The sequence below is a fragment of the Leuresthes tenuis genome, unplaced genomic scaffold (genome assembly GCF_036924035.1).
Source record: "Leuresthes tenuis unplaced genomic scaffold, fLeuTen1.0.hap1 SCAF_17, whole genome shotgun sequence".
Classification (NCBI taxonomy): domain Eukaryota; kingdom Metazoa; phylum Chordata; class Actinopteri; order Atheriniformes; family Atherinopsidae; genus Leuresthes; species Leuresthes tenuis.
This window is the reverse complement of record NW_027325371.1, coordinates 7095972-7123111: the sequence shown is the minus strand read 5'-3', so window position 1 is coordinate 7123111 and position 27140 is coordinate 7095972. Positions and strand designations below refer to the sequence as shown.

At 39.2% G+C, this 27140-nt stretch overlaps 3 protein-coding genes across 7 annotated transcripts in view; 1 reads left to right on the top strand and 2 right to left on the bottom strand.

Moving 5' to 3' along the window:
* Positions 1–268: 268 nt before the first annotated feature.
* On the bottom strand, positions 269–8648 carry st8sia6 (ST8 alpha-N-acetyl-neuraminide alpha-2,8-sialyltransferase 6). Of its 2 annotated transcripts, XR_011908017.1 has the most exons (8): positions 7987–8648; positions 6762–6842; positions 6547–6621; positions 5862–6006; positions 2055–2167; positions 1877–1969; positions 974–1796; positions 269–942 (listed from the first exon to the last, which is right to left on the bottom strand). XR_011908017.1 is itself a non-coding variant. In XM_072368762.1 (7 exons), the coding sequence occupies exons 1-7, from the start codon at positions 8085–8087 to the stop codon at positions 1328–1330; spliced, it is 1077 nt and encodes a 358-aa protein (XP_072224863.1). In that variant the 5' UTR covers positions 8088–8648; the 3' UTR covers positions 269–1327. The 2 variants fall into 2 exon arrangements, 1 of the variants encoding a protein (XP_072224863.1); XM_072368762.1 differs by having other exon boundaries at positions 269–1796.
* A 6160-nt stretch (positions 8649–14808) lies between these two features.
* Positions 14809–17689, bottom strand: LOC140273076 (large ribosomal subunit protein eL19). Its single transcript, XM_072368603.1, has 6 exons — positions 17604–17689; positions 17129–17235; positions 15855–15977; positions 15586–15706; positions 15303–15413; positions 14809–15000 (listed from the first exon to the last, which is right to left on the bottom strand). The coding sequence occupies exons 1-6, from the start codon at positions 17678–17680 to the stop codon at positions 14877–14879; spliced, it is 663 nt and encodes a 220-aa protein (XP_072224704.1). The 5' UTR covers positions 17681–17689; the 3' UTR covers positions 14809–14876.
* A 5566-nt stretch (positions 17690–23255) lies between these two features.
* cacnb1 (calcium channel, voltage-dependent, beta 1 subunit) overlaps positions 23256–27140 on the top strand; it is a 32851-nt gene continuing 28966 nt past the window's right edge. For all 4 annotated transcript variants that reach the window (XM_072368446.1, XM_072368445.1, XM_072368444.1 and 1 more), the window contains exon 1: positions 23256–23519. In XM_072368446.1, coding sequence (XP_072224547.1) covers positions 23430–23519 — 90 coding nt within the window. In that variant the 5' untranslated portion in view covers positions 23256–23429. The remainder of the gene's footprint in view (positions 23520–27140) is intronic.

Genomic DNA, 27140 nt, shown 5'->3' with positions numbered 1-27140 from the left:
TTTACAATATGAGGTGTAATTTAAAAAGAAAAAGCACAGATTCGATAGAAAAATCTGAGCATGTGCAAAACTACACAAATAAATGAGTGAATCTTGTGATGACGCAAAATCTTGAGGAAAAAATGTGTAAAAAAAATAGCCAAATAATGAAATGCTGCAGTTTTTAGAACAAAACCTGGCAGGTCAAGATCAACTGAGATGTCTATGAATAAGCTTTTGCTGCCTGCCTGTTCAGGCAAGTGAGCACCACCAAAGCCAATGACACCAATTACTATTGTCCAATAAATATTTTTTCACTCCTATTTTATTTTCCCTCTTATGCAGTTAAAAAAGATCACAAATGTTCATTTGATTTTACAATTTGCTCACAAAGAGCTGTCAAGTTTGGTCATCTTTAATTGTATGCTGTTTGCTATGTAAAAAAAAAAAAAAACAGCAGTAAGACTTTATAAGTGTCAGTATAAAAGACAATAGTCCTAGTCGACGCTCAAGTCAAGATGTAATCGTTGCAATAGAAAGCAACACTTTACACCGAAAGTGCACACTTCCGTACATCAGCATTAACTTATTTCTGAACAAACAGCATACCAATATATGTGCCACCAGTTAGTGGCAGTATAGTACCTAACTGGTAAAGAAAATGGGAAACCATTCTGTAACTCAGGCTCACTGCAACAGTTTTTGTAAGCAGGGACCCCAACTATGTGTTACAAGTGTTGTGTTCCTATTTCTGTTTGTGGAGTATCTATTCCATTGTTGAAACAACCCAGTTCACAGAGGACTAACATGATGATTTGCATTTAAGGCAGCAATGGCATCTCAGTTCAACCACAGTGAGCCCATCTCCAACAACCACCACACTAAACAATATGCATGTGTCAAAGTGGTTAAACATGTTTCATATTTCTAACAAAATTGTAAAGAAATTATTTTACAAGAATTCTTGTAAAAAAAAATATTGTAAATTCTTTACAATCAGTGTTTTCATTAAAGATTTTCAGCCAGAGAACCTTCAGGTTATTTGATTTTCTTCAAAATACATTCAATAAGATCTAAAAGGTATCGTTAGTAAGTGATTAACGTAAGGCACTACACGGCCTCACAAAGGCACACCAGTTTAATCAAAATAACTCCATCCAGACTCGTGGCAATAAATAGACTTTTAGACAGTGTGTAAGACAATTTAAAGTTTGCTTACAGTCATCTGATTGTCAGTGCAAGTTTTGTGGCTGCTGATAGAAAGGCTGAACAAGATGGATACTAGGCTATGATACAGGCTTCATCCTGAGGCTACAGTTAAAGGCACTTTGCTTCTAGTCTTCTGGAACTAGTCCGGTTTACAGTCCCCCAGGTGAAGTCTGAGTACCCCCTGACTATGCAGCTTCAACAAGAGGTCAAACTCAGCTGGCATGGCATGGAACTTTGTTTTAGTTTGTCTGTTGTCATAATAGTGGTTAGTCAGGGCATGGCCATGTGGGTGGACACCGAAGGGCCAAAACCCATACAGATCCACGTTTGCACAGACTTCCAGTGCTAAGCTAACCATGATAATGCCAGTGCTTAGCCGCACTGTCTTCAGGCCCTGAGAGCGCCAGAAGAGGGCCAAACTCTGAAGGTACTCCGGGTTGAAGAAGATAGTTTGGGTGGGGCTTCCAAAGTCCTCAATGGTGTAGAAAGTCCGCAAAGACACAGGAGTGTTGTGACCATACGAGAAGGCGGGAAGAAGCAGCAGGGAGTTGCCGTAGCTGCGCAGACTCTCCACAAATGGACGGCGCCGTCCCATCAGAGCCCCATACCTGCTCATAAACAGCAGATGTGAAGTATTGATAATAGAAGAGTATTTTTTGAGGTGACAAAGGTTTATTCTCTTGCTTACTTCTCAAAGAGGATGCTTGGGTTTGCTGTAACAAGGTCCGTTTTGACTCCAACATGTTTCTCATATCCGTTTGACAGAGGGGGTAGGTTGCACCTGAGCAGGTGACAAAGACAGAGGTTGTCGTACAGAATTTCAACAAAGATGAGATCATTCTGTTGTATAATATTGTCTTTCTCACCTGATGACAAACTGATTTGAATCAATCCTTTTTCCACAGCTGCTGTTGACCAGGATCCCACCGTTTCCAACAACAGCACAAGTGTGTAATGGTTTATCTGAGAAAGGGTTCTCCTGAAACCAGCACAGAAAGACATTTAGCAGACATTATCTGCCTGTTCTGTTTCTGACAAAAAAATGCAGACCTCAGAACCTGTCATCTTGAGTAAGTGCATGCCTAAAATGAGATTCCTGAAATGAGGTTTAGCCTCTTTCTCTCATATGTCAGACCATTTAAGACTGTTTTGACTCATTGCAGGTCATTCTTGTACAAGAACAAAAAAATTAATCAAAACACTTCAGATCTTTACCATCTGTTTTTTTTTTACATTTATAAGCCATTATTCTTGTCTTATGTCACATTAAACCAGTGGGTTTGAATCTAGGTGTGCCCTTGCAAAAGCCCTGAGCTTACAATGATTTATTGTGACATTGACACATTCACTATGACAATCACTACTAAAACTGCATGGTTTGCTCTTGTGCTTCATAACTGCTTGTTCAGTAGCCTTGGAGTTCAGTATGAATGTTCCTTGGAACATTCATAATTCCCAACCTTCTGCAAAACCCACAATCAAACATATTTAAACCTACTCTAAGTTGTAATTTAAGATCTTTGTGTCAGCAGGTACTCAGCCAAATTTGGGGCTTGAAAATAATTGTTGATGACTCATGGGTGACATCATGTTGTGTAGGTCAGTTTTTCACTTGCAGTCTGGACTCTGGACTCTGTCTGGGCAACTTTAAGATGTTGACATTGCTCTCTTTAACCAATTCTTGAGCACTTTAGGCAATATGCCTCTAATCATTGTGAAGTTTTTCCTGAAAACTACATGATGACTCCTCCAGTAAAACTTTCCTCCTAATGTAAACTTTGTCAAGTGGTCAAAAACAGATCAACAGAAAACAATATCAAGGGTTTAGTCCAGATCTGAATCACACGAAGAACCAGGAAACTGAGGTCCAGAGTGATAGCCTCAAACACTTGGACATTGTTGCAGAAGATGAGTGGTTCAGAGTGCCATTTAAAAAGTTTGTTACAAATATATTAACCATTTGATTAATGGATTGTTTTTATCGAAAAATACGAATGAGGCATTTTCTATGAGATTGTCGACATAAAAGATTAACAGTCACAATTTGTCATCTACATTTGCTACACAATTGTTTCATCCTATTTTCATCAGTTTTCAGTGTCTTTTGACACTTATTTGTCAGTTTCAGTTGTAAACTATCTTTGCTTAGCCTACTGAGCCAGTAGAAAAAGCTTTTAAAGGGGATAAAGACCACATATAGATATCCCGGGGAACCACAGATCATTAACTTTTAGAATTCATCTTCATTTTTTTTCTTATCAAATAGGTTAGACAGAAAAGTAGGAGAAGGGGGCATAGCTCTAAATTTTAAAGAAAATCCAACTCAGGACTCAGCAACCAGGTTAATTGTGCCTGCATTTCAGGTGAAATGTAGTAGTAGTGTTTTTTCTTCATTTGGAATTTCCTAATGACTAATTTGACACTGATAGCTGAGTTCTTGACCAAATCAAATATAAAACAAAAGGGACATAGATAATGAAGAGCCATCTTTTATGTTACTCTGTTTTTTACTTGTTTCATACCAGAACACACAAAATGGTTCAGATGTAAGGGAGTATAGCTCAGGAGCAGAGCATTCAAATCTGGGTGCCCCCTTAGAAAAGGGATTCACATACTATATGTGGTGTAGACCTTATTTAAAACTTAGATGCTGAAAGTTGTGTATCTCTGTTACTTTTCAAATGTATTAACTTTCAAAGTTGACAATCCAGTATTCAAACTAGGACTGGGTAACAGCTGATAGCAAAATACTGGTGTAAAACACTGTCCTTTTTCTAATTTAAGAAATACTGGTTCGTACTTATTGAGAGAAAAATGTATTTACACAGTAATCTCTCTAGTTCATGTTCAGTAACATACAACAGAAACTCCTTTTTCTAAAGTAAGTGAGGAAACTTTTGACCTCTCCAAAATTCTCCAGGATTTTAGACACTGTGTAGCCCGATACACCAACTGGTGTCTGACATAGAACTCTCTCTGATGTGACATTGGCCCGTGTTTGAAAAATGGCAGATGGCTGGATGAACCAACTGTTAATCAAAGGAGTTTAAATCATGTTGATATCTAACTTGTCAAAAGCAGGCAGGAAGCCAACAGATCAGCAATATCTTATCCACAGAAAAATGCCTGCAGTGTTGTTTGTTGTTTTCTTTTTTTGCAATTAAGAATAGTCTTCAGTAATCAGAATCTACTAAAATACCACCATTCCCAACAACATCTAGACAGATATCACACCTGTGCTTTGTCCACATGTACACACCAAATTAGTTTAAAGTAATTCAGCATTATATTGAATAGTCCTCGGTTAACCGTGCATAACTGGGGTGGAAGTCTTGTTGAGAACTTTTTTTTTTCTAAATCCAACCATATCATCAGACCAGATGGACCGGACTCACTGCAGGTCTCTCAAGACAGACGAGAACAAACAAAACACAACCAAATGGTTCTTTTAAATATCTAACCCTGAGGGCTCAGTGATAAGATCATCATTGGCCTCTGTTGTCATTTACATAAACTTTGTTATCTTGCTGCATACTTCACAGACATTTTAGTTTGCCCTGTGCCATCATGGTGACCAGACCAGTTGGATCAGACTCACTGCAGGTCTTGGACATGGGTAATGAAGAGTCATTTTTTATATTACTCTGTTTTTAACATGTGCTACTCTACTTACTTAGGCCTTATTTCACACCATAACACTCAGTAAGCCATCAGAAACATGTTTTAAAACTGATAATGACTATGTACAAGGGGGTATAATTTAGTGGTAGACTGCAGATCTAGAGGTCCCCAGTTCAAATCTGGGTGCCCCCTTGAGACACTGAAATTTCTGGATGAAGAATGACAACCTTTTGTATTAGTCAGCTCACTTAGGCCTTATTTTACTTTTTTAGGGGTGGCACAATCTTCAGTCTGTTTCGTGGTTCTCATTATTTGTTATTCATGCCCCCGTAAAATGATCAGCTGTCTGAGTTGGGCAGCAGTGTGCTGGGTGTTAAAAACAGTTTGGAAAATAGCAGCTATCTTACAAAAATATTTGTTGGGTGATTAGTTGTAAAAATAATCATCTATCAAAAACTGTCTGCGATTAAAATGGCATTCATTTTGAAGCCTGTAAGGACTAAACGATTATGTAACTTTTTTTTCCTCTGCAGAGAAAGACCTCCATTGTTGTTCGATGTTCTCTTTCAAAGAGGAAATACTCTCTAGTCATGATATAACTGAAGCTTTAATGTTTTTGGGGCACAAAAAACCTGCCTGCAGCTGCCAGTACAGAATACTGATCAGTATATTTTTTATCAGTTAGAATGCACCTTAAACTTTCAGTTAATTTATAATGTGTAAACAGCTGAACAAAGCAACAGGTGCAAAGCTCAGTGGTGGAGCATAAGATTGTAGGCCTTGAAGTCCACAGTTTTGGGTGCCCCCATATTTTCTATTGAGTATTTTAGCAGGACAGGGTGACTCTTGTCAGGGAACCACTCAACATAAATACAAAAACATTTAGTTTTGTTTACTGAAGAGTCAACATGACTAAACACATGACTCAAGTCAAAACATACAGTATATCAAATACATATCTCTAAGATCAGTGTGTTAAAACATTTAAGGAACAATCAAGTCATCATACAAGCTAACTCAGTGTTCATGCGTAAAATAAATGAATGACATACTTTTGCAAAGGTGCTGAAAATCTCCGGGGTCACCTTGATGGTTCTCTTCTTTTCTCCATCGTAAACCAGCTTTGATCCCACTGGAGTATTGGCCTGGGTAATAATGGCCTTGTCAAAGCCATGGCACTTGCTGCTCAGCTGAGTCCTGAAGGATTTTGTTGACAGTGACCGAGCAATTAGCAAAAGTGCTCAACAGAAACATTTGCTACAGCAAAATATGACATCTGGACTGGCACTGTATCTGAGAAAGAAAATAGGTGCTTTTTTTTTCTTTTATGTAATATCATATTGATTTAAAGTGACATGTAAAAGCAGCCTTGGGTGTTGATGGTAAAATCCCTCATCTTTACCGGAAACTAACAGGAAATGAATGGGTTAAATGTAGACAATGCATGCAGGTTCCTTAATCCATGTTTCTAGTTCAACTTCTGCTTCCCTGTGGCCTGTGGTTGTTCATTCTCATATCTATAAAAAGATAACTTAATCATTATTTTGTATTTAGTTTCAGACTTTGGCAATCAGATTCAGAGTTACTCCAAAGTAAAAATGACTGAAAAGAGATGTTTTACTCTTTCTGGGACAGAACTCGGACTGCCACATGAGACACATGAGCCTTAAGTGTTTTGCATGGTATTAACCAAGGGGCATGATCTTTTCCAGAAAGTATTTTAAAGGATGTTGTTACCTGAAGTCTTGGTAATTGTCCTCCTGCTTCTTCCAGCCTTGAGAGTAGCGCTCTATGACTTTGTTGATGGTCTCCCTGTAACAAACACACACCCGAACATCCACATAGACAGCTAGGTTAGCAGTTCCTGTAGTGCTGACACAGCCTGATTTGATGATGGTAAAACAAAGAGGGAGCAGCTCCCTAAGGGAGCAGCAGCGACAGTTTCTTCTCACCTGCAGTCTTTACAGGAGTCAGAGGTCTCAGGGGCACTTTTCTTTTGTGGATGCTGTTTTTGAGGTCCTGTGTTACTGTGGCTGCAACAAGGGAAAACCAGGTAAAAGATCAGATGAAACATGGATGACCAAACTGGCTTTAAGGAACTTGATCGCTGTGTTGTTGTTTGCATCGGGCAGAGAAAATAACCATCAACCTATTGTGCTGTATTGCTCAACTCTCAGCGCACGTATTCTTTACATAACATGGTCTTAATTAAGCAAGCAGCTTTATGAATGAAACTATAACATAAATAAACACTAAAGCAAAAGAAGTTGTCAAACACTTTGTGTGCAGGGACATCCCTTTAAAATATGACTTCATGCATCATAAATGAACAACCAGTGTGCAAACTTGCATGCAAAGACCTTTGCAATACAGTTGTTCCACTACAGCAGGAAACAGTTTGTGGTAAGATCTTATGATACTGTTATTGCTTCGCTTTCCTGTTTTTAAGTTTTCGAAAAAAACAACAACTTAATGATAGTAATGAAGCTGGAGTCTTGTACTGTATGGACATGTCTGCTCCAAATACTTTACACTGTCTAATGATGCAGGACAACAAACCAGAAGTCCGTCCAGCGGTATGATTTTAGATCCAGTAGGTTTCAATTCAAGTAAAACTTTAAAGGATATGACGCATACCCAAAGATTTTCAGTTCTCCTCACATAGACACTTATTCACGCACAGCACTGTAACTACGTCAAAGACATGTTAAAACAAGCTTTTTTTCCGGTTCAAACTAACCTGTCGCTGTTTTTAGCTTAAAAAAGTGCATTTTTCTGATTACTTTTCCAAAGTTCTCTACTCATGCCTTTATTCTTTGTGTTCTTTGTATTAGAGCAGCAGTCAGTTAAACAGTTTGTCAATCAGTGGAAAAACAATCAGCAGCTGATTTCATAATCAGTCAAGCAAACTTTTTGCTCGGTCAAGACCAAAATTGCCAGATGCATGAATTCAAGCTGGAAATGTGCTTTTATCAACATTAGCATTGATTCCACAGCTTTTTTTTTTTTGCCATAAATGATGACACAAATGTTAAATGAATCATGAAAAAACCATGAGATAGAAAAATAAGTTGAGGTGCTCTTCTTTTTCCCTTGTTATATCAGCATCTTCCACCCCTGCTGTCAAATCCCAAAAGCATGTACGTTTGTGTTCCTGTTGGTGGAAAAAGAACTTACTTGTTGTCCAACGTGTACCAGATGAGGGTGGTCAGCAGGCTCCCCAAAAGCAGGACAGTGATCATTAAAGAGAAGAGTGGCTTCAAGAGCTGTCCCCTCATACCTCACTCCTCCTGCTAACCTCACTAGTTAGCCCCCCTGACCCTCTGTCTCCGTTTCTGTCTCTTTCACAACCTTCCCTCGTTCTCGGCTGTCTGTCAGACTGGCTATGATTTCAGATATCCTTCCCCCTCCTCGGTTTACTCAATCTGATCACACTCTCTCAAGTGTATCAATATTTTGCTTGTCTCCTTTTTTCTGTTTTCTCCTCACACTCTTCCTGCCTGCCTGGTTTTACTCAGTGTTTCTCTCCTCGTCGTCTCAGTCATTTTGTTTTTGTTCAGACAAGTCCTTAGCCTCTGTGTACCTATACTTTGTCTTTCCTCTCTTCCTACTTCAGTCCAGAACAACTGAGCTGAAACGGGTTTTTCTTGTCTCACATTCTACATTAGTCTCTCTCAGGTCTCTTTCGCCCAGCCATTTTCTGTCTTCTATTTCATTTTCTCATATCCTCACACAGACAAACTCACAGCCCTACTTTCCACCATTGACCAACAGCTAGAGCTCTTTCTGTACTCCGCCCCCGTCCCAGAGCCCCAGCCTTCCCTCTCTGCTTTCTCCTCCCTCCCCCAACTGTCCTCCACCCACACCCCTTAAGCCCCTCTCCCCTGTGCACAAAAAGAAGGCAGTAACATGAGTGCACAGCACTGAATTAGCCCACAGTCTTAACTAGTGTATGCGTGTGTGTCAGAAAACACGTCCAAACCAATGAGAGCTTGATGCTTTCTATCCAATCAGAGGAGCTCTTAGTTCCCCCAAACAAAACTCTTTCATTCCAGTGTCAAACTTTGCCAGCTGTATTAGCTTTTGTAATGATAAATGTGTCTCAATTTGGAGGTGGGAATTAACCGATAAATCCTGCTGGCAGCACTACTGACTGGATCAACACTAGTTACCAAACAAAACAGGAAACGGAAATGAGAAAAGCTTAAAGCCATGACTTATGATCTTTTGTTATACTCTTATTTCAGAGCTCTTTCACTCACACTTTGGTGATAGGGGAATGAAGTCTTGGAGGTCAAGTTGAAGGATGATCCTGGGAAATTTCCTCAGCATATGTGCTGCTTTCACTGCTTTAAATTCGCACAAAGAGATGGACACTCCCAGTTTTACTGCATCTTTCTCCACTGCCCTAAGCTTTAGGTGGAAAATGCCTTGCTGTGCTATGTGTAATTAAGCAATAATGACAAGCAACTACATGCTGAGTAAGCTAAGCTGTACCACAATAACCTCATCACCACACGCACAAAACGAAAAGAAAAAAGAAAAGAAAAGCTAAAAAGAAAGCTTTCTTTTGCAGGTAAATACTTATTATTTTGAAACTGTGACCAGACGGGTGAACAATCAATAAAGAGCAGCTAAAACAATCAGGCTAATAGTAACAATTAGAAATGGGGGTTGTTAGGAAAGTACAAGTCAAAGCCACAATTAAACCAGCTTTTTACCTAAAACAGACATGCAAGCAATGTTGCCTCATGAGCAGATCAGGTGGATTCAGCCAACACATAGTAAACGTTTTGCATAAAAAAACACATTTGCATTACCTTTCATACATCAAAAGACACTAACAAGAATGTTGAGATAAAGGAGAGAAAAGGGACTTTCTCCAGCACGCAAATTCTAAGATAATTCTACACAATTGTAAGCAAAAGGAGCAACTGCTACAAAATATTTCCACTTTTATAAAGCAACAAACACCATGCACCTATGAACTTCTGATAAACCAAACATACAGAACTTGCATCTGGTTACCCTCATTACAAGCTGCCCTGCTGGCTCCCACATACACCAGTCATTAGCTTATTACTGACAGTGCCACTTCCATCCCAAAACTCCATTAGCTTTTTAACCATATTACGGTCATAGAAGGGATTTTTCAGAACGACATTCGTAATTTTGTAACACAGGTAACTTTCCAGGATCCCACTGTCTCTCAGCTTGGAGGACTCATGCTCAAATTGTCATGAATGATGGACGATTGTGTGGTCAGGATTTCTATGAATTCTCTGTTATCAAGGGAAAGGCGTCAGCACAGAGTTCATGTGATTTGTACATTCAACCATGTGTGCACAGTTATGTCTAATTCTCAGTGATAACCAGGATGCTTTTTTTGTTGTTGTTTTGGTTGTTTATTTTCCGAGCAAATAATCTGAAACAAAATAAAATGCATCAGAAAATCAGAGAGGTTAGTCTCAGCATTCTGATAGTGATATAAAAAAGTAGTTTACACTTACATAAAAAAAGAGAAAAGAGAAAAGAACAAAAGAAACTTCAATCAGGCAATACATAATACAGGCAATTCAGTCATTTTCTATACCCGCTTACTCCAATTCAGGGTCGCGTTGAGGGGCTTAAGCCTATCCCAGCTGTCATTGGTCGAGATGAAGGGTACACCCTGGACGGGTCACCAGTCCATCACAGGGCAACATACAGAACAATAACAATAATAATATAGAGATTACCAGGATGAGACAAATAATCACATAGTTTTCTTCCCAACATTTTCATAATTTCAGTTCTGTGAATTTATGAAGTGATGGACATTTTTAACATACTGCTGTGCATATAAACACTGTCATTGTAGTGTCCTCTAAAGTGAGACAAACTGTGCATGTGGGTATGATTCATGGTTGACCTTCCCCAGCTGCACTTGACAGGAAGTCTGAAAGCAGCATGCTTCAGGGTGGCTGACAATAACCAAGAAGTGGCGTGTAAGGGGAAAAAAGAACATCCTCTCAAAAGCAACCACATGTGACATCAGAGGAACAAAGGACTCTTTATGATTCAGACGTTTGTACCTTTTCTACTAAAATCCCTCCTTCGGAGGTAACGAAGTAGCTGCTTATCTAATTTTTCTGAAACAATGAGCCGTCCATGATAGAACAAGCATATGAGACAGGATGTTGTGTCTTGTTAACTTCTGTGCACAGTACCTTGAAAAGATGTTCCTCCAAGTGCACGGGAGCTTGCTGTTAAGCTTACTTATCCTCGGTATACGGATAAGCACACCGATGCTTCACGTCTTTGCAACTGAGGAATTAAAATGATGCAAGGCCTTTAGCAAAATGGTATTCACAGTTATTTCAGTACACAAAAGTGCTTTATTAGTAATAAAACAACAGCCTAATGGGACAAGTAACAAAGGCGGAAGAATGTAATTCAAAGTCACGTAAATCGATTTAAATCCACTCGAATTTTTAAAGAATACACACAGCCAGAAAGTGAGCTAAATACCACTGCATTGCATTAACAGACAGAGAAAGTGTGCACAAAAGAACAGTCGAGATAAACAGGTGGTGTGAATAATTACCACAGGTAATTGGTGATTGGAGGTGATTGAGTTACAGAACATTCAAGCACCAGCTGCCTGTTAAATAACTATACTCTTTTTTTAAAGTTCATGATCATCTTCTGTACTATAGTTATGCATGCTTTAATGTTGTGAAACACTTTGTCTCTCTACAGCACCTATTAATCCCCTAAAAAGTTTCGATCTATGAATAAGCTAATCTGGTCCTGCCCACATGACACTGGCCTGCATTGTTCCCTCCTTTCTGAGGCATTTTTATTTGGAATCTGGAAAAAAGAGGTGAATTATTGTGTTAATCACACTTTTCAGAGGTATATAAAAATGTTAAGCCAAGCAAAATCATATGAAATAGAAGCTCTCAATCGCCCACATAATGTAGCTGGGAGTCAAATCTCTCTTGCATGTGTGTACTCGGCTAGACTCTAGCTGGCTTAAAGGCTCTGCACATGCTCTACTGTTCCACATTTGCACATTTTTTTTCTGTTTCTTTTGTTAGACGGCTAAACGCGCTGGACATTGTGACTGAAAATTGACCTATTGACACCAAGTGGCAACTTAATGTCACTTAAAACGTTTAAATCGCTCTTAGTTTGTAGAATCACACAGTTTCATGAAGGAAGAGCTAAAGCTAAGAGCTACTTCAAACAGGGCCACCAGAAGAGCAAATATTCTCCCATTTGACATTCAAGTGAAAGAGGAGATCAGCACACTGCTTCACTTCTGCATCAAACATGCAACACGTTCAGGGTTGCAACACTGTTTACTGCCTAAAAAATGAAGATTGCAGACCTATGTCCTCTGTTAATGGGAAACTGCAATGTCTCCAAATAAAGTGAATCTACTTCTGTCATTATATAACATCTTCGGATTAGACATGAACAGTTACAGAATTAATTACTGAATTTCTTCATAAAACCATTATACCTCATCTAATTGGTGCTATCTTTCTTATAGCTTGTATGTTAGTTCACCACAGTTTGCACCAATTAATTGTGAAACTCCTCCCAGTAGTCTGGACTGGTTCCTCAAATCCTCTATGCAGAACATACAGACATGTGTCGAAACTTCACATTTTTAACCAGCTTTTTCCAAAAATGAGGATATGTCCTCAGTGGTTTCACATAAGGGGTCCAAATATTAATCTGAAGTTCTGCTTTTTTAACCTGTACATAACAGCAAATTACAGACACATTTGGATGAAACTGAAATGAATGGCTCAGTTTCAAGGAATCCTCTGGCTTTAGCTTCTCAATGTGATTTTGTTGTTATGACTTGATCTGACTAAGCTTTGTAAATATGTCACATTTGGTGTCAGATAGTTATGTTTATTGGGAGTTAGAGAAAACAAATTTTTGATCGCCAGAGTGGATAATGATGATACTCACTAACTTTTTCAGTGCTCTAAAGAAGTGTCACTGGGTGCTAACCACAACTGACACAGCATGCTTTGAAGGGACCCATAAAAGTTCACAACAATCGCATTACCAGTAGCCTGTATATCTTTTACAAAATCAGCGGTATGATCCAACCGAGATCAAGTTATAATCAAAGAGAGTTTTAAAAGATGCAACTTACATTTAAATCAGTAGTTTTTCTCTCATTAGCCCACCTAATGAGACTCCCAGTGATTCTAATCATGAGCTCTGGGACCTCTGGGTCGGTTTATGGAATAATTTAGTGTTTTTCTCAAGCTGTGGGCCCTCATAGTGTCATGTCCCTGCACCTTGTATGTGACGGCTGTGACCGGTGAATGGCTCCGCGGGGAGGTGTGATGGAAGACATGGGCCTATGGGAGGTAACTGGGTCATGTGGCTGAGGAACAGCTGATCCCTGTGCATTCCACAGCTGCTTACCATGAGGCCAGGTACCCTGCCTGTGTGAACTGCTGGCACCCTGCACGTCTCAGAAGCATTCATTAAACTGACAAAAGACATTAGCAGATACAAACACATACACTTTGCACAAACCTGCAGCCCACACAGTGTATAAGGTACACAAACAATAACTTAATGGGGTACATGAATAATTTACATTTCCTGTAAGTGCTGTAATGGACATGAGAGACCTCCATTCAAATGTATTAATCTTTAATATCTTGACTGAAACAGATCATGGTTGTGTTCAATATACAAAACAAATAAACATATCAACATGTAAAGGTGCACAAAAATGTTTTTGCTGTCTTTGAACACCGCTATTGAAGGTTTCCGGCTATCACTCCACCAATTTCCTTTTCTCAGAGACCCGAGTTCAGCTGCACTACAAGTGTCAAACATTTACTGCAACAGCAGTTAGATAAACTTTTAAATTCATCTCTTCAGCAGATGTTGCAGCCGAAACATAAGATAAGATGAGTTAAACTTTATTGATGTCACAGTGGGGAAAGTTCCGTTACGGCAGCTCAAAGAGACAGGGGTAGTTTAGAATTTTAAAACCAACAAATGCCACTGGTCTTAAATGTATGTAACCTCATTTTAAGTGCTATTCTTATAACTATATGAGAGATTTCAAATGTCTTACAACCTCCAGCGAGTAACTAATTAGGATTTCAAGTCTTTAGACTGCCAATACCAGTCACAACCACTGGGTGGCGACAAACCGTTAAATTCAAGCAATTTATTCGATTTGGTTTACAAAATATCCAAATATGAGGAAATGGAACAGAACCCTTTCTGTATGTTGTGGTTTGGGATGTAATTCTCTGGAAGAAACAAATTCTCTGGGGGAAACAGCGGTGTCCTGACAGAAAGTTAACAGGAGGGTAATCATTCTTTATTAAGCAGGAAATAGAATTATAGGAACCTTGGACTGAAGAATGATTTGTATGTTTGGAAAGGAATTTAGTGGAAAAAACAAAGTAAAACATGTTACAAGGCTGTGGGAGCTGTGATAGAAATTGATACATGATACTTTCTCATTTAATCAAGCGTTTTTATGTGAAAGCACCAAAGACAAAAATATAATCCAAATTAAGACTGCCTGCCTTGGCTGAATGAAGTTCTCTGTATTAGCCTCCTGGCACTCATGACTGGAAAAGGTCATTCTCATTCATTCTTTAGTTAATGTTGTTCTCCAACAAAACCAAATATAAAAAAAATATTCATGGAAATTCAAATAGCTGGAAACTGAAATGCAACAATGCAATCAACTATTTCACAACATCTAATCGTAAAGGTCATGTTTTAACCACCTTTAAAATCATTTGTCCCTCACATGATAATTAACTATGTATTCACAGCCTTTTGTACACAGAGTCTGGTCACATATTAAAACTTATCAGAAACTAGTGTTACTCTGTGGCACATCTGATGAGGATGAATATTCAATGAGGGCCCTTATCATGAACTTATAGCTGTTCACTCTGCTGATGAAGTAACTGCAACATTAAGGAAGTAAATACAGGAGACTTTCAGTGTCTTTATGTACACTTTTATTGTCGGCACTTGACAGGTGGCAGTCAGGCAGGACACAAAGAGCCAGATCACTTCTTGGTCTCCTCCTCTTTGGACAAGTTCTTGATGATCTCCTCCTTCTTGGCCTGGAGACGCTCTTCTCTGCGTTTGCGGGCCTCCTTTGTCTTTGTGCGACGAGCCTCAGCCTGATCCCTGCAGGACAGACAGAGGATTGTGTTCATACAGTGTGAGAGTTGGTCTTCAATAGTAAATTCAATGCAACTATACGAGTGGTATATTCATGATATATATTCTTTTTCTTTTTTAGTGGACTCTTTAGTGGCCTTTAAGGATGATGCTCTAAATGTTTCTACTGACCAACACAATCTAGAGCACAGCTAAATATAATCAATGCTGACATAATGTAATAAAGGAAAAAGCTACAACAGGCCGCATACTTCTATACCGCATACTAATCTAGGAGGCTAATTCACACTTTTGAGAAGAATACTTACGCCAGGAGCTTCTTGCGGGCCTTGTCTGCCTTCAGCTTGTGGATGTGCTCCATAAGAATGCGTTTATTCTTGAACACGTTACCCTTGGCCCTCAGGTAGAGGCTGTGGTACCTGAAGGAGTGCATGGCGACAAACTGATAAACTGCCAAAATAGATCGTGTACATGTAGGACACCACAGAAGACACTGAGCTGAGCTGAGCTGAAGTTCAGAGTGACCAAATGACTCAGTTGGTAACATAATCTCCTGTTGCTGTTCAATCCTTGAAGTGATCAAGAACTTACATGTGCCTGTCGATCTTCTTGGACTCCCTGTAGCGACGCAGCAGACGACGCAGGATCCTCATGCGGCGCATCCAGGACAACTTCTCTGGCATACGGGCGTTGGCTGTACCCTTTCTCTTACCTGGAAACGGATGTTAAGAAAACAGATCAATAATGACGCACAGACAGGCTGATTTCAGGTTAGTTTTGTCACTCATTTACATCAGCTGAAGTGCATCTCTCACACTTTAAACAATCCCAATCGGTCACAACCTTGAGTTTCAACATACCAACTCCCATGTGTCTTCCCTTTCGGCGTGCCAGCGTGTTCTTGCGGCAACGGGCCCTGGAGTGGACCGTAACAGGTTTGCGAATGATAAGACCATCCTTCACCAATTTACGAATCTGCTGGCCTGAAGACAAAAGGAACCAAGTGAGCTAAATATCCCTGCGTGGCTTTATGGGACAGAGAACGTGTACAAAAGATATAATTAATAAACAAATGAATATGATTACAAAGTAGAGCTGATCAAGCTACAGCAGGTTCAAACAGAGCATACACGCTAATATGATGCGTTTCCCAGATTTATTATACTCTATCTGACATATTTATCTGCCTCTCCAGTGAGTATTTGAAGCTGGTTACAGAAGTCAACCTTTCTGCTATACCTTCTGGCAGAAGCCCCACAATCCCCCAAATTTTATCAATAATTAATAATGACCATTAGTACAGGACCAAAGTTGACTTAAATATCCGAAACATGGGGACACTGAATTATTCACCATCACATAAATCAAATTAATTCAGTTTTGCTCCTCTCACATTCTTCTCCTGATTGCTTCCCCAGCTTGAGGCAGCTGGAGCATCAGATAGTTTTGCACAAAAGCTAATTAAACTTTGTTAAAGTTTAAAAGACACATTTCTGAGCGCTCTAAAAGTTGATCAGCCTGGTTTGCAACAGCAGTGATTGTTCCTATCGTGCCTGCATCTTCATCAAATCTTCAAATTTAAATATAAAAGCAGGTTGTAAAATATGTTTTGGTAGCTTTTAATGTACCATTGTGTCAGAAAGATACTTGGTTTAATAATATGGTTTAATATTTTAGCACTGTCTGAGACATTACAGCAGAACTAACTTTTCAGTCCTGGAAAACACCTGTTTTACATCCTCTGTAACTTTGGAGGAGTCTTCTTAAATCTACAATATATGAAAATATAGCATTCAAACTTTGTCCAGGCTGTTCTCTCAACACAAAGCAAGCCTGCAGTTTAAAGGGGCACCAGGGGGATTTTGAGCTATTGTAAAAGCTTGAAATAAGCATAGTTTAGTCCAGGAGATCAAAGTCTCAGTTTCAAACATGCCAAAACACGATAAATTGCAATCATTGTATGAAGTCTGCACCCAATCGACCCCAGCAGCGTGCGTGTTAAGCACATGCTTTTAGGGGATTGTGGTGAGTCCAATCAGCATTTGCACTGAGTTAGACAGTAGCCAACAGCCGTTTTTATCTGCGTTTCAACAACGAGGAAGCTGTAACGCTAACTGCACGACAAGTTACTTACGGGAGTTGGCGTTAGCGATCTCATTAGTCTCGTTGGGGTCCAGCCAGACCTTCTTCTTCCCGCAGCGCAGGACGCTGGAGGCCAGCCTCTTCTGAAGCCTGAGCATGCTGCAGGACACAATGAAAACACCAAGTTATAACAAAAACGGTAATTTTTTACAAACAATTACGTTATTCTATGACGGAATTTACTAAAAAAAAAATGTTACAACAGAACACCACAGCTGGGTAGCTATTAGCCGCACAGCTAACATCCAACAGCCAGCCGGTGGGTTGCCAACATGGCCTCTCCGTCTGCTACATCGTGTTACTCAAAATCTCGTTAATATGTGGGATTATGGCCTTGGAGAGGTGTACAACTTGTAAATATTTATACAGTAGTCACTCGAGTTTCTTAATGAGTAATATAAAGTATTATTGTGTGCATTTAAACTGTTGAATTGTGACTTTTCTTGGCCCATCAACAGCGATCCTACCTCATGGCTGCTACTTCAATAGGAAAAGGAAGAGTTGAGAGAAAGACTGGAAGATACCATTTTAGAGGAGAGTCCATCTGCGGTAATGAAATAACTCGGTACTAACTCAGGCCACACTCCACCATTGTTGCCATACATGTTTTGCAGTACTAATATTTGGTAATATTGGAGGATCCCCTGGGCAGAAAGGTGACTAAGAGAAGGCGAGTCTAATTCTATTTTTTAAAGGTACCCCCCCAGCAAAATAATGGTACTAACCACTGCCTCCACAATGCATTATGGGTTAAGTCTTGAAGGATGTACTCTGATATCTGACCACATAGAGGCGGTGTTGAGACTGGAAACACCTGGCTCCCACTAAGTAAAACTAATACGTACATTTTAAGGAACATTCATACAGTTTAAATGTGTTGCATTTTTAAAATGGTGACGACACATTTTTGTTTGATTTGTATAATTCATCGTAAGCCAAAATGTTTAATTCAGCAAGCTGTTATGAATTACCTGAAGCCTTCAAAGCTACAATACCACACTTGGGTTAACCTGTTTTAATTAAAGGATCAAAATAAAAAGAATAGTTCAATAGCATAGCGCAAAGAGATACAATAGTAAAAGCTAGCAGAAAGGATTAATGACTATAGTGAAAATAGTGTGTTTGCTTTTTTAAAGCTGCCAGGTCAAATTTATTAGTTATAGCTGGAGGTCACAGTTTATGTGTATTATACAAATTCTATGACTGCTTTAATACCCTGGAGACTCTCCTGCTATGCCAAATGTATTGTTGGTATATGTGTATATATACACTCACCGGCCACTTTATCAGGTACATGTTGCTAGTAAAGGTTTGGACCCCCTTTTGCCTTCAGAACTGCCTTAATTCTTCGTGGCATACTTTCAACAAGGTGTTGGAAATATTCCTCAGAGATTTTGGTCCATTTCGACATGATAGCATCAAGCAGTTGATTGAAACTGTAGATTTGTCAGCTGCATGTTTATGATTCCAATCTTCCGTTCTACCACATCCCAAAGGTGCTCTGACAGGAGTGGCACCCGGTGTGGTCTTCTGCTGCTGTAGCCCATCTTCTTCAAGGTTTGATGTGTTGTGCATTCAGAGATGGTATTCTGCATCCCTTGGTTGTAACGAGTGCTTATTTGAGTTGCTGTTGCCTTCCTATCATCAAGTATCCCCATACGGTCTGAACCCTTAATGATGCAGGGGGAAATTCACTCTTTGAGGGGTGTAAAAGACACACTTTCCAAATAATTAAATGACATAGTATTAAAATTGAAACATTAAGCACAAAGGTGATGTCTAAAATGAGCACATCCATGAGAGTAAAAAATCATTTAGAAAGAAAAAAAGATTTCAAACTACTCAGAACATCTGAAGAGATTAGAATATGCAGTTCTACATCTTTGAGTGTCCTCTATTAAGAGGGGAACAATGGCATCAGTGTGTTGGTGTAGTGGGTGGGTACTTATGATGACTCTTGTAAAAATAGCCAACTGGTACGTTACCATTTGACCGGCTACTTTATTAAGGCTGCTATTGCTGCATGCTCAGCCCTCCAGAGCAGCAGCCCATCTCCATGGCAATACAATGTGGGTGCATGAGGACCACTTGTGTGACTTCTTTGCCTCGGGTAACCCAGAGTACCGAATGAAATCACCAAAGCACTACACTAGTTCAACTTTCGTCACTGCAGAAGAATGCGTCATCCAGCAAGAGAAAAGCAGTGTTGAAGCCTTAAAGAAACTTGTCAGTATGCTGATAGGGAATGGGTGCCTTTTTAGTCTTGACAAGCCTTTTGTAGCTCTCCATAGATACTTTAAATGTTTATGTCATATCTTTGGGGTTTGATGGTCTCACCAATTCAAACTCAAACCAATACAGCAAAGATGGTTCTTTATTAGCTGAGACAAACTGCTACAAAATGACACTCCGGGTTTTCACTGCGTAGCCGAAACAAAAATGTCTTGCATCTTTGATTTATGAACAAAGAGGTGCACATTTGCAGTGCAACATCTTATTGGCATTGTGAGGACATTTCCTATACAGCCGTAGCCAAAGGTGTATAGTTGTTGTAGAACTCATGTTGCCCTCAATTTGAAACTCACTCCTGGCAAACATGCGCTCAGTTTTTATGTTGTAAATTGTGATCTGTTTCATCCAGTTTGTTCATTGATTATTCTTGAGTACAAGGCTGAGGCTGAGTAAAAATATCCTGGATCCAGAATCTTTTCCAAGTTGAGTCATGCCCTGACTGATGGTAAAACCTTCATCCTTGTCCATTCATTATTCTTTTTAGTAATCAAGCGAACAACCTGAAAAACAGTGAGCTCAACCACGTGACCTTCTTGGCAGAGGTATCAAGTTTTATATCCTAAAAACGCTGGATTCCTGCCAATAAAAAAATGGTTTCGTTACATAATATTAGCAATATATTAGCGCAGAGTCTGAGCTCACTTCTTACCATCAGCTTCACTGAACCAGCGGTGAAACTACTCAAGCCTTCCCAGGAAGAAAGACATCAAGTGCAGTCCCATAGTTTAAGTAGTTTACGCACCAGAATGACGGATCTTAAACTGCTATCTAGAGATAATACTTCCATTGCCCATGTAACAGACCACAATTATACCATAATGCCTCAAAACAACATCAGCAGGGGAAGGAATGAACTATTAGGGCAAATTCATTCTGTGGTGTTAACCTTTGTGTCAACATTAAGTCCATTGAATGCAAACTGCTGTGATGACAAGCGTCAGTAAAATGCTAAAGAAGTCATTTTGCACTGAAGACGACCATCACTGACTCACTCCAGTCAGTCACCTTGGGCAACAGCGGAGAAATGAGAAAGTGAACGATCCAGCTGAGGACAGCTTGAAACTCTGTTCTGCAGCACTTGATGTTTTTTTGTGAAGGAGTATGTTGGCCAGCTGCTGCAAGAGAGTCACAGCGACTCGCAGAGACCATCAGAATATAGTGTAACGATGAATCACTGATTTCTTTAAAAAAGAGGAAAAGTTTCTGTGAAGGCTCCCTCCCACGAGCTTACGGGAAGTATGAGCTGCAGCAGCAGAGGAGGATCTTGTAGGCGTTCAATTCATGGCCATCAACTCTGATGACAACGTCACACAGACTGGGTGATTTTTATGAGAGGTGGATTAATCATCCCCTTCTGTTTATTCAGGTTTTTGTTATCGATATGATATCATCAATGCTGTGAGGGCTTAAACATTAAGAACCGTGCAAGTTCAAACCTTGTGACTTTATGACTATGCCAGTTTTGAGCCGTGTACGTGTAGTCAGCATAATTTCATGACATTACAGATAACTGAAAACTATGTACCACATTAAGGAGTATTTTGTGAGCAAATAACAAATATTTACTATGTCACTCTGCAGTTTAACACAGTTTTACAGGCTGTTTTGTGTCTTTTGGCCTAATGTTTTAGACTGTCCTTGACCTTTCTTGAGTATCCTTTTCAGCCAAGTGGCACAAACTGAATCTGCATGATGGATTTTTGCAGTAGCAGCAGATGGAAGGCAGTTACTTATAATGATGGCTTAGTGTTGCTGCAAAAAATTGCTGCTTTTATCCAGAATGACTTGAATGTGACATCAGGGGTTCAGTATATTAGACCACCAGTCGATGTCCCGAGCCACCTTTGGCTATGTCACAAATGTAGATATGTTTTCCGCAAAATCTGCTCAATCAGAATTTCCCCAAGTTTGTGCACATGATTTTGGTGACAAATATAAAGAAAAAAATCTGAAATAGCATAGGCCCATTGATTGGTGCAATGTGGGCTGGTGTGATTATCATTGGCTGTCACATTCTGTGTGAGAAAGAATGAAATTATGTAAAAATCTTTCACAAAAGTATCATTTCTTTGGCCAAATGGTGGAACTTTGATTCATGATCAAAAGACAGAGAAGATCAGTTAAATATTCTTCACAAAAAGCCTCTTGAATCAGAATAAATATTATTGCCAGGTCAGTTTAAACATACAAGGAATTTGTTGTTTGGTGTGTAGGTCCCAGGCAGTAACAATAAAATTGATTAAAAAAAAATAGAAAATAAGGCAAAAAAGTATGAATGTATGTATGAATTATGAATTTAAATAAAGAAAATTATTAAATTGTTTGATAGTTTTTTTTAATTTTCACAGTATCGACACCAACGTTAGGACTGTAGGACTGAGCAACGCAATACTACTATAAATGAACAAGAATAGTCTAATGACAAGAAATGATCCACGCGACACCTTTTTATAAAATCATCTTTAAAACCAGCTGAGACATTTTGCCTTTCTCCTGTAAGTGTATGTTGACTTTACTTGGTTTTGGCGAGCTTGATGCAGACTTATTGAGGCTCTTTTAGAGCAGGTGAGCTACTTCTGCCTTTTGAGCACCAAAGGAACCTGCAAATTGTCCTGCTACTTTTTGTTGTTGTTAAACATCATAAAATTTCAATCTAGATCAAACATTTAACTACATGTCTTGATATTAGGAAACTGTTGTCGTCCAAGTCTGTCACATTTAATCTCCATTCATCTTGGCAGTGATGGAAGTCAGGGAGCTGTGCAGCAGTCCACTTGGAGGCATTCAAACTGTAAGCATTGATCAGGGCACCAGCTAAGCTTTGCCTCTGCTGGAACATTCAGCCAGCCCTAATCTCACCCACACTGGGGTCAACATCAGGTCATTTTTGGTCCAGAGTCCCTGGGGAGCTTCTGTGTTTTGCTCAAGGTAACATCAGCATCAGTCTCCTCTTCTCCAAATCATATAGTGTTGAGCCTCCCTGCTGAAAAAAATTAAATAACATGAAATAAACAAAGGTGAAACAGAACAATTCTCACCTCCATATAAACCCCGCAGGGTCTCTGGTTTCCGGATGTCAGTGTGGGTAGTAATAGCCCGGCATAAATGCCTCCAGCCTTCATCACCGGAGCTCTGCTGCTCTTCCATCACTCAATAAGTGAAGGTGGGGTTTATTCAACGGGGCGTGGACCTCGGCTTCCAGCTGGAGTCTGTTGAGCGCACACAAGAGACAGAAACGATGTCAAATCAGAAAGGAAACCACAGAAACATACCGGTACTTAAAGACTGATGCTTTCAGAATATAAGCACAGTCACACACGTTTTTATGGTTCTATTTATGCTTTTCAGTCGCAAACTTCTCTTCCATTGCGCTGTTTTCAGGTATAAGCCATCACTATATCCCAGATCTAGTTCGTCTAAATTTGGGCTTTCTTTGCGTCTTGTGTCTATTCATGTAATTTCATGCTGACTGGAGACCAGAGCTCTCTGTTTGGCCATCCGTGGCAAGACGCGTCTCTGTTCTCTTTGTCGCTCTGGCTGGATGTTTAGGCTTATTATCCAGCTGCAGAATCAATTTTAATTTTAATTTTCGATTAGATGCCAAATTAATCATCTCATGCAGTTGAAGTGCCTCAAACTGTATTGAGGTAAATCTAGAATAATGTAACATTTGACTACTTGATATTATCCTGCACTTTAACTTTAACTTATGTCAGCAACCACTGAATTACATTCGATGTATCTCAATTTTTTAAATTTCCATAACCGGATGCGTGTGTGCGTCATTCCGTTGACTTGACTCTCTTGTAAAGCTCGGTGCGCCAGTGTGTAACGCTATAGGCTGGAGGGAGGCAGCTGTTGCCATTATTTTACCAACCAGCTCTGATACATCAACGGCTTCACCTTCCCTGGACAGAGAGAAGAGGGAAAAAAGATGAAACTGTCGACACCATCATAAACACACGAAACTGAAATATATTTTTCTTAAAAAGTGAAATCAAATGGTACAGAAAAGTAGTATGTCCAGGACGCCTTCGACCTCAACCCAGGAGATCCAAATGGACATGTTCGACCATCATCCACACACGCAGGTAAGACCGCAGAATCGGGTGAAATTGCTCAAATATTATAATAGAAGTCTGAAAATACCCAGTGGGGATTATATTGTGTTTAAGCACCATTAGGCTTGATCAAATCTGCAAAGCTGCTTCACTTCTGGATTAACAGGTTGTTCGACTATCAAGTCGCCTTAATTTTCTCTGGGAACCTAAAATGCTTGTGTGCACTGACTAAAGCTTTCATTTAATCAGATGAATTATATATACAATTTTTTTAAAAAAGAAACCAAAAAATGACATGTTGTAGTTTTTGTCTGATTCTGTATTTTATTTCTAATTGTATTCTTGGTTTGTAGTTATTCTGTAATTGTGTTGGTTTTAGGTCAGTGTTGTGTGTAACCATGATGTAAGGAAAACCACACCTCTGTTTAATTAATCTGTAATTGACCAGACTGATGTGACACAAACTGTTGATCTAACCAGACCGAAAAGATTTGAGCCGGTTTATGTTGAATCAGGACAGGCTGGTTAAGCCTTTTGATAAGCGGAATTGTAAAGTTATTGATTTTATATTGAATCTTACATTGAATCTATTTTTCCCATGTGTGTGAGTTCCTCCCTTTAAAAACTTGATAGTTATTCACAATTTTACGTCTCATCTCTTGATGGTGTCTTTTTATAGCCACAAGTAGGTACTGGTTTATTGGAAGGGACTTGATGTTGTGGGCATGTTTAGTCATAACTCTGTAAATGGATGAAAAAATAAGATGAAAAAATCTAGAACAAACACACCCACGCTGAGCTCAGTCATTGTCTCTCTGGAGAAGGAAAAAAAATCTCATCACAGACATTCAGAGCTTAAAACCATGCCAAGTCCTGCTCTCTCCTCTTTACTCCCACTCTTCCCGGCTCCCTCTCATCTCTTTCTTCCCCCTCAGCTCTTCTGATTCCTTCTCCATCCTTTTAGAGTTTCCCACTATGTTCATCCTGCTCTCACTATCTCACCTCGTCATGTTTGTTTTTAGAAATCTGTTTTTTATCCGCTGAGAGGCTGCGGTGAGAAACAGATGGACAACCTCCTTATGCCATGCAGCAGGGCTTTGTGTGTGTGTGTACTTTTATGTGTGCGTGTGGCATCTCAGATCAATCAAATACAAACCTCATGTTGATGTGCAGGAGGTCACGATGTTGTTTGCTTTTTGACACTCTGCTGTTGAGAAACGAGTAGGAAAAAGCAGTTCTTACATGCTGAAGAGATGCTCTGAGTTTTCTACTCCACCACAGAAGAAGAAATGAACTGCTAGACAAGAACTCATCCTAACTCAGCGCTTGAGGGTGTCTTAGATTAAAGATTGTGTATGCTGATTGCAGTCAGATTGCAGATCAGTGTGAATCTCTGAGAGAATTATGTATTTAGGATTCTGTCTGAAAGAGTTTAAACTTGAAGTCACGGTACCAGGCACCCTGCCACCCACCACCCTCCATGTTTAAAGCCTCATACTCATACACACAACACCCTTTTTAATTATACACTTAATCTAGGAGGATGTTTACCAACAGGAAGCCTCCCCTCCCTACTTCCTCTGGCATTTCTCTGCCCTTTTCTGACAGGAACCAGCCTTATTTGGTTGCAGAGACCCCTCCAAACAAGAACACACAACTGGTACCAACACACCTTTTTGAACTTCTAATAGTTTGCCACCTCCACTGTTTTCAGAACAAGGGACTTTTTTGAATTCCTTGGCTAAGACATACATTTTTATTTGCTGAGATATCTGGTGCCAATTCATCATCTTGAGCCTGAAAACCATGGGGACCTATCTGCAGCCAAATTAACACAGTAACCATGTGATATAGAATACTTGCACCAATCTTTGCCTTCATCCTTTTCTGAAGAGCTACTTTTTGGGTTTGTTGAAAGCCGACCTCTTACATTTTATATCACTTTCATAGAGATTTACTGACAAGCCAGTTGACTGAATTTTATTGATCGAGGTAAAAAGAGTGTGTAAGCCACAATTAACACTGAAGCAGCCCTAAGATCTGTGAGGTGAGACCTATTAATGGAGATAAAAAGTTCACAACTTCTCCAACTTCTTCCTCCTGCTCACACTGAAATCTTTAGCATAAGGCACTTATAGGGGGAGAAATGGGAGAACAGTGTTCACATTGATCTGATGAAAAACGATTTTTTACACAAAGCATAACTCGATCGCTTGGCATGACCACCAAAGACACATCATGTGTGTCATTTTTACGCTTGTTAATGTGTTTGAGTCTCATTTTATGGCAATAAATTAAACAAAATAGTTAGGATTCATCCAAGGATGTTATTCCTTATTCCTACAAACAACAAAAAACAAGTAGTGATAACAGATAATATATTTTAATGATATATATTATAAAATTCCTAATCTTAAAATCAAGTAACATCATCAACCAGAGGAATCCTTTGAGTCTTTGAAATTAAGAATTCATTGACTATTTCCAGCATATACTGTTAAATACAAAGAAAAAAGTGTTTTAAGTGCTGATCAGCTGTAAAGTTCCCCATTTTGTTTTAGTGAAACGTAAGTGGAGGAGGAGAATTTTGCAAAAAAAAAAAAACTCACATTAGGCAGCTTTAGACGAACATGTCAATAAATCTTTATAAAAAGGGACAACTGAGGATTTTATCCCTTCTTTACTTACATTAAAAGCACATTAGGACTTATTTTGCTCACTGCTCATCCTCATAGCCTTGGTCATACCTCTCCATTGTGCAGAGGTAAAGTGCTCATTTTCTTTTGGAGATCAAGGAAATAATGATCATCTAAGTCAAGTCAAGTTTATTTGTAAAGCGCATTTCATGTACAAAACAATTCAAAGTGCTTATTACATAAAATAAAAGCATTGCAGTGGGGAGCGGAAGAAGTATTAAGAACACATAAAAGGATATAAAGAGAAACATAAAATTATTAAAATGAATTAAAATTATTAAAAACATGCAACAGTCTAGATAAAACATATTGTGCAGATTTCATGCATAGACACACGAGAAAAGAAATGTTTTTAACCTGGGTTTAAAAATGTCTACATTTCGTGACAGTTTAATCTCCACTGGCAGTTTGTTCCGGCATAACAGCTAAATGCTTCTTCTCCGTGTTTATTCTGGACTCTGGACTGGACCAGCTGACCTGAGTCCTTGGATCTAAAAGCTCTGCTGGCTTTATATTCTCTGAACATATCACAGATGTATTTTGGGCCTAAATGGTTCTGGGATTTGTAAACCATCAGTAGGCTTTTAAAATCTATTCTGTGACTGACGGTGTAAAGATTTTAAAACTGGCAAAATACATAAAGTTGTGTATCGTCTGCATAACTGTGATAATTGATGTTAAAGTTCTGTAATATCTGACCCAAAGGGAGCATATATACCTCATGACTTCAAAAGGAAAAAAACAAAACTCAGGGATCAACATGGAGACAAGTAGGAAGTGAGGCAGGTGAACAGATAAACTAGCGATTACAAGACGAGAAATTTGGATTTAGATACACAAAGGTACTTTGTATTTATGCCACTAGGACCCTATGCTGCTAAAATGATAATACTCGCTAACATTTGGATTCTGTCTTTTGGGGAAAAGGTCCAACCAGCTTTTATGCCCTTGTTTG

Coding starts and splice junctions, on each gene's coding strand:
- st8sia6 (XM_072368762.1), bottom strand. CDS start 8,087: ATGAGGGGACAGCTCTTGAAGCCACTCTTCTCTTTAATGATCACTGTC. Junction 6,622..6,761: donor GACTCCTGTAAAGACTGCAG/GTGAGAAGAAAC, acceptor TGTTTGTTACAG/GGAGACCATCAACAAAGTCA. Junction 6,007..6,546: donor GACAATTACCAAGACTTCAG/GTAACAACATCC, acceptor AAAATCCTTCAG/GACTCAGCTGAGCAGCAAGT.
- LOC140273076 (XM_072368603.1), bottom strand. CDS start 17,680: ATGGACTCTCCTCTAAAATGGTATCTTCCAGTCTTTCTCTCAACTCTT. Junction 15,978..17,128: donor GATCGCTAACGCCAACTCCC/GTAAGTAACTTG, acceptor TTTTGTCTTCAG/GCCAGCAGATTCGTAAATTG. Junction 15,414..15,585: donor AAGAAGATCGACAGGCACAT/GTAAGTTCTTGA, acceptor GCACTCCTTCAG/GTACCACAGCCTCTACCTGA.